This window comes from Cydia amplana, chromosome 15 (assembly GCF_948474715.1).
Source record: "Cydia amplana chromosome 15, ilCydAmpl1.1, whole genome shotgun sequence".
NCBI classification, from domain to species: domain Eukaryota; kingdom Metazoa; phylum Arthropoda; class Insecta; order Lepidoptera; family Tortricidae; genus Cydia; species Cydia amplana.
The window spans coordinates 15,388,821-15,396,226 of NC_086083.1; the positions used below are offsets into that span (position 1 = coordinate 15,388,821).

Sequence of the window (7,406 nt, forward strand, 5' to 3'; positions counted from 1 at the left end):
TACCTACGTTATTTTCAGAGAAACGAAAACAAAAAAATGGATTTCTCAACAACAGTATCAAGCGATTACCAATGGCCCTTTCCAAAGCCCATCATAGGAAAGTAAGTACTATGCGCCTACTAGTTTTCAGCAGCAATTCTTTCATAATTGCAATAATGACCGTACTTCATTAGGCGCTACTCTTATAATTATATTACATAGGTATAATATTTATTTATATAGATAAACTTTATTGCACAAATGTACACAAAAAGAATACAAATGACGGATTTAACGCCTTGAGGCATTCTCTACCAGTCAAGCATTGGGCTAAACAGAGACAGTTTGTTTGGTGCATAAAAATATTTACAGAGAATTTTAAATTTATATTCTTAGCTTAGGATATGAATTTATTCGCTTTTTTATTTTTAGGTCAATTAGGTCAATACTACTGGGAACGCTTATTAAATAAGCATTCCCAGTAGTATCTTAAAATCAGGTAACTTTTTATTAGTCCACAACTTACAAACTATGGTCCAAATTCAAGTTCCAGTAAAATAATTTACCTAAAACTTATACCTAATTAAGTTTTTTTTATTATGTTGAGTAATAAGTACCAAGAGCATTAATATAGTGTATCTAAGCTCCAAATTAATGTAACCAGTACAAATCATAAAGGCTCGTTAAGAATCAAACTGGTCCATAGAGTCTGTGCGGAAAGAGAAGAATACTAAAGTTGTAATTAAGGACTATAGTTACCTGAGTTTACGGTACCTATTTAAATAGGGTATTTTCCTACTAGTCAAATCATTTTCTGTTTTAGAACTGTCAAAACGATTTGCTAATATGGAATTTATATGAAACATTACAGTGACGTGACGGTCAACTAACCTACTCTTTATATTTCTATATATCCGATTTATTAGGTCTTGTGTTTAAAAATAACTGCTATAGATGGTCAAGCAGATCTTCTCAGTAGAAAAAGGCGGCAAATTTGAAAAATGTAGGCGCGAAGGAATATCGTCCCATAGAAAATATAAATTTCGCGCCTTTTTTACTGACAAGATTTGCTTGACCAGCTATATCTATGTTTTTATAATAATTATATGGTGCTTTATTTCATGCATGGTGTGAAATAATTTATTTCAAATGCAGTCAAATACCCTATTGTGTTGAAAGCCATACAGAGTCTACAGTATTGACAATACAATACAATACAAATACTCTTTATTGCACACCTCATTACAGAAAACAATACGGATAATACAGGAAGAAGAGGTTAAACAACAGGCGGTCTTATCGCTAAAAAGCGATCTCTTCCAGACAACCTTTAGGTAGCGGAAATTAATAAATTTATGTCATGTCAGTAGGTGTTTCATATTCAATATAAGAATTTTAGCACAGAAAAACACAATACAAAAACAGTATAACACAAATAAAAATAAAATAAAATAAGATACATATACATACACATATACATACACAAATACATACATATATATATAAATATATGTGTAAATATGCCAGCTATAGGGAAAAGGAAACAGGTAAAAGTATTACGGAGCAGATAAAAAGTGAAGTTTAACGAGTCTCTTGAAAGAATTAGGAGACTGGGCGCACCTTACGTCTGCAGGCAGAGAATTCCATAGTCGAACAGATTGGAAAGTGAAAGAATTAGTATAGAATTTAGACGAGGATGACGGGACAGAAAGAAGAAAATTCTGGGAGGACCTAACCGAACGGAGATAGCTGTAACGGTTTTTGAGATAGCGGGGAGTTGCGGGGTTAAAAAGAATGGAATACAGAAGTGACAAAACGTGGGAGTTACGACGTAGGCGAATAGGGAGCCACTTGAGCTGCGACCGGAAGTGGGAGACATGGTCATATTTGCGTAGCCCAAATATAAACCGAATGCAGACATTTTGGATACGCTCAAGCTTATTAAGTTGCTCCTCAGTGAGATCGAGATAAGCAACGTCAGCGTAATCCAGAATAGGGAGGAGAAGAGTTTGTGCGAGGGCAATTCTAGTAGGAATGGGAAGGAAGTTTCGTAATCTCCTGAGGGAAGCAACTGCCGCGAACATCTTCCTGCTGACTTCGCCCACCTGAGGACCCCACGATAAGGTCCTATCCATAATGATGCCAAGGTTTTTTACCTTCTGCGAGTAGGGAATTAAAACGCCATTAAAGTAAATAGGTGAGAGGTTGTTAAAGTCAATTCTGGGAAGCAGTTTTGGGCTACCTATTATAATAGTCTGTGTCTTTGACGGATTAACTTTTAGGCCAAAACTGCGACTCCAATTTGAGATTTTGTCTAAGTCGCTATTCACTTTACGGATAGCAGACGTGAGTTCGCCAATAACGCCCTGTGAGTAAATCTGAAGATCGTCGGCATAAAGGTGATAATGTGAAGTTAGGTTAGAAGTAATTGAATTTATGAATATGGAGAACAACAAAGGAGACAGCACGCCGCCTTGCGGAACGCCTGCCAACGTGTTGGACCAAGAAGAAAGACAATCATCGACCTTTATGCGCTGCCGACGACCACTCAAGTAACTACGAAACCATCCGACTACCGCAGGAGATATATTAAGACAGCGTAGTGTTCCAAGGAGAACATCAAAATCAACGGTATTGAACGCGTTGCTAAAATCTAGCAGCGTTAACACCGTTAATTTTTGATCATTCATCCCCGCCCGGATGTCGTCAGTGATCTTCACGAGTGCAGTAGCCGTACTATGACCAGAACGGAAGCCAGACTGTAAGGGATTTAAAAGATCATGTGTGTTAAGGTACGAGGTAAGCTGTTGGTGAACGAGACGCTCAAGAACTTTGGACAGGAAAGGGAGAGTTGAGATGGGACGGTAGTCTGAAAAAGAAGAAGGATTAGACGTTTTGGGTATGGGAACGATACAGGCGTCCTTCCAAAGTGAAGGAAAGGAGCTGGTGGAAACTGAATTGTTAAGAATAACGGAAATAACGGGAGTAAGTTGGTCAAGGAGAGGGAGGATCATTTTACGGCTAACACAATCGACTCCAACGGCATTAGACGCTATGGACAGTACGCTCTTCTTAATATCACTGTCGGTAAAAGGAGCAAGACAGAAAGGAGACGAGTCAGGAGTTGGAAGAGAAGAGAGGTATTTTAGAGTCTTAACTTTATCAGGGCCACTAAACTCAGCAGAAGTAGAGAAATGCTTGTTAAGCTGATTGAAGTTAGTATCCCTAGGACAGTTCTGTTGAGACTTTCCAACTCCTAGCGACTTAAGAAATTTCCAAACTTTCGCCGGGTCACCATTTTCAACAGACTGGTGGATATGGCGTCGCTGGGCATCGCGACAGATGGTACTACAGCGGTTACGTAGGGCATGGTAGCGAGCCTTGTTAGCATCAGTGGGGTACGACTTGTACCTAGATTTCGCAGAGTTCTTTTTCCCTAATAGTGCCTTGATTTCCTCAGTAAGCCAAGGAGCAGGAAGATGCTTCACCTTAATCGAGCGGACTGGGGCGTGCTCGTCATAGAGCTGGGTCAATAAGGAATTAAAACGTGACACCTGGTCATTGACGTATATCTCATAGGCGGATTAGACTCTCGCGCGAGCCACGAGACGAGCCGCGAGCCGCGCCACGAGACGCGAATCCACCGCTTACACTCGCGTTCGGCTTGTCATTCAGTTATAAACCTTATGCCGTGCCGTTAGTGTTTAAATTATATTAGCTCGACGAGCTTGCGAGCCACGAGACGAGCCGCGAGCCCACCGCTTACACTCGCGTCTCGTGGCGCGGCTCGCGGCTCGTCTCGTGGCTCGCACGAGAGTCTAATCCGCCTATCAGGACTGGCCTTACGGGCAATAAAAATGGGGCAGGAATGGGGCCAGTACAGCGGTGTGACACCGCTACAACGCGATTGGATGATGAGTTCGCACCACGCGTGCAATTGGCCGCAACTAGTTGCGTTCGACTGCACGATTGGCTCGAATTCGTGAGTTACACCGCTGAACTAGTACTTACTATTTTTAGTGTCCGTAAGGCCCGTATTGAGATATACGTCAAATGTCAATGGTCTATACTAAGTTTTCATGTTTCCAGACCATGCGAGCCTCCATCTCCGGACTCGAGGCCGCCGGCGAGGCTGGCGCCAGTGGCCCCGTACTGCCACTGCGACGCCCACTCCTACTCCCCGAAGGTGCAGCAGTACCAGCAGCTGCTGGAAAAGGAGAAGAAGCTGTGCGATGATTATGAGCAGCTGAGGAGACAGGTTGGTGCATAGACTAGGAATCCTCTAGACCAGCGGTCGGCAACCTTTTAGCAGCCAAGGGCCACATAGTAGTTAACGAAGTTGACGCGGGCCGCACTTTGTTAATATTTATGACTTTATCAGACATTGTCGTTTGTCAATATTACATACAAAAAAATAGCCAGGGAGGCTCGCGGGCCGCAATAAGTGACAGGTTCACGGGCCGCATGCGGCCCGCGGGCCGCGGGTTGCCGACCGCTGCTCTAGACGGAGTTTAGCGCAATTATTTCATGAAACCGATGCTGCTGCCAAAAATACTGGGGTGCGGGGGACGAGGTGAGCCCCGTGCCGTGATTGGTCCGTTCAATGACACGGACGTCACACAAAGACACTTTGACTCGAAAATGGAGTAAAACTACCGTATATTTGTGGCAGAGGGGGTAGCGTTCCTATGCTCAGTCTGGAGGATGTCTTGTCTGTGGGTTGGTGTAACCCGTAGGGCGTCCTAGTATCACACGTATTATAAGTACTAACAAGGAAGGGTACCCAACTGTCCGGCTCCGATTTGATTTATTTTTATATATGTTATAGAGTAGTCTAAAATAAAAGACATGTATTTTTTTAGCTGCCCATACTCCTGGGAGAAAATGGCCTCCAAAGTACTGAAAAGTGACAAAACGCTCTAACTTCTATAGAGAGTTTTTATTTCTAATAATATGTATTAGGTCCTGGAGGCCTTTTTTTTTTTTTTTTTTTTTTTTTTTTTTTTTTTTTTTTTTTTTTAAGAGGGGAAATGCTTTACGCATACCACACGGCGCGGGGACGGGCCGGGATGGTTATGTGGGACTCCCTGTTGTGGGCTAATGAGACCCCAGGTTTACCCACTAAAACCCCTCTGTTGCCGCCTCGCTGCTATAAGGCGAGGTCCCAGGAACGCCGAAGTACTCTTCCGCAACCTCGCCAGCGGCCGTCCGGACTCGGACCCGACCCTTGGGGAAATCACCCCTTCACCTCATTGGGCGCGTTGGCTACGCATCGCGCCCGCCCACGCAGGGACCTTTCTGTAGGCGACAGACGTCCCCGGGCCTGCCGCCCACAAGTGCCCTTATGGGGGTAACCGGCGGTCGTATGCCAACCGCCGCCGCCCCACGCGCTTGCGGCGCATTGGCTGAGAGGCCGGATCTTCCTCCCTGCCACGCTCCGCTGCCTCCTTCTGCACCATCACGTCCTCGCAGAAGGAGGCCACCGCCTTCCATCTACTCTCCCCACCAAGCATGGATTTTACCACTGCTGGCAAGGAAAGGTCTCTCCCCACTACGGCCACGAGTGCGGCCCTCTGATCCGCCCAGCATTAACCTATTTGCTGGCTGTTTCATAGTGATATATTTTCTTACAGATGGTAGACGTTACAAATGACATTTTAGACCATCCATGCGACGATTTGGACAGCAAAATGACAACAATGTACAAATCCACATACCAAAAAAGATGTAAGTCCTAATTTTGACAATTAAGCAATTGATACATAAATAAAATAGATCTACCTCCCAACTCTCTCAGCTTGAACAATTACTCTAGGATTTTGATGTTTTATTACAGCATTCCCAATAGCCGAATACAGAGCAATAATGGCCGCCTCCCAATCACCCGCCCCGATCCCAATGGAGAGTAACCGCCTCGGCGTCCTGCGCTGCTACAAGGACCCGACACACTTCTCAGAACCCCCGGCCATTGTCAGGCCAACCATCGAACCACCGAGAGAGGTACACACAGGAGTATCACCTCAGTCCTTCCAGATGTATAACGCCGACTTCCCAGGGAGGACAGAGTACCAGGACACTTATAGCGCCTCTGCTGTGGCTTGCTGGAGATCTATGCAGAGGTATAAAGAGCCAATGCCGTCCACGAGGAGACGGGCGGATGATTCGTGCGTGTAGTTTTTGTTAAAGCAATAAATGTAAGGGAAGACTAAATGATGCTTTTTCTGTTGTAAAGACATTTTAAAGATTTAGCAATAGGCTAAGTTGTTCTTTGCGAGAGTCCTACTGATCTTTTAGAACAGAAACGTAGCTGATACATTCAGCATGCACTGAAATGAGATACCAAGACCACATTATGTCATAAAAATAAACATTCTATTCTATTATAGCTAAGCAAAAAATTTACATTAAGTTCATTTTTTGAACCCAAAATTATACAGCAGCATACGAAAGTTTAAGTGGATATATTTTGACACCAGTCTCTTAAGGTGTAGTAGGTTCAGCCAGCAGTTTTTGAAAAATCGTTGCTTGATCGTAGCCTTCTTTTTAGATTACAATACGGTTTCCATATATTTAATTAGCAAACTGAGGCCTTTCTCTAGTAACGTCATTGATTCGAAACCTGATAGTAGGAGATACGTTATAAAATAAATATTTACCCTCATCTGTTATTTATTAGTGATCATGATAAGGAATAAATGACAGATAGGTAATATTCACATATTCCTTATAGGATGCCTAATTAAATTGCGTATAGTCAGTATTAAATAATTAGTGTTCCTTAGGGTCGGTTGCACCAAGTCGTCTGTCACCGTTAAAGCGTTCGCTAAATTTTGTAAGTATGGGACGTTTCATAGTTTTATGCTGCGTGACGTTGATCAGTCTGTCAATAGTGGTTGGTGCAACTGGCCCTTAATGTACCTACTCCCGTTGTAGTAATATACACTAATCAGTTATTTTAATCGTATGTTATATCAAATTAAAGCTTATTTTATTCTTAATCTAACTGTAATAGATCGCCTCATTTAAAAGTTGGTCCAGTCCACGGTTGCCTAGATTATAAAATCTACTAAATTACTTAACAAAAGATTATTACTTATAAAAGTATGTAAAAAATAATATTTCCTCCTACACCAATGAAAGCAATATCACTATATTTTATATCGGTCATAATTTAAAATTCAAAAACATCACAGTATACTGTACAAATATTTTATTAATAAGTAGTACAAATAATTAAATAACTAACTCATTGGAAATAAACCGCTACTGGAAATTGATAGCTTTATCAGCTTGGCTGGCGACACGCAGCTGGTATGTTGTGTGTTCATCTCAACGTCCTGCAATTGACAAAGGGAGTCTGTATTAAAATATAGACCAGCAATAGGAACTCACAATACAATTCAATACAAATACTCTTTAGTACACAC

The 7,406-nt window shown here is 42.4% G+C and overlaps 1 protein-coding gene across 1 annotated transcript; it reads left to right on the top strand.

Annotated features, from left to right (window-relative positions):
* The first annotated feature begins 18 nt into the window (after positions 1-18).
* LOC134654675 (uncharacterized) lies at positions 19-6,185 on the top strand. Its single transcript, XM_063510153.1, has 4 exons — positions 19-101; positions 4,069-4,237; positions 5,613-5,706; positions 5,816-6,185. Exons 1-4 carry the CDS (start codon positions 37-39, stop codon positions 6,151-6,153), a joined length of 666 nt encoding a protein of 221 aa, XP_063366223.1. The 5' UTR covers positions 19-36; the 3' UTR covers positions 6,154-6,185.
* The last annotated feature ends 1,221 nt before the right edge of the window (positions 6,186-7,406 follow it).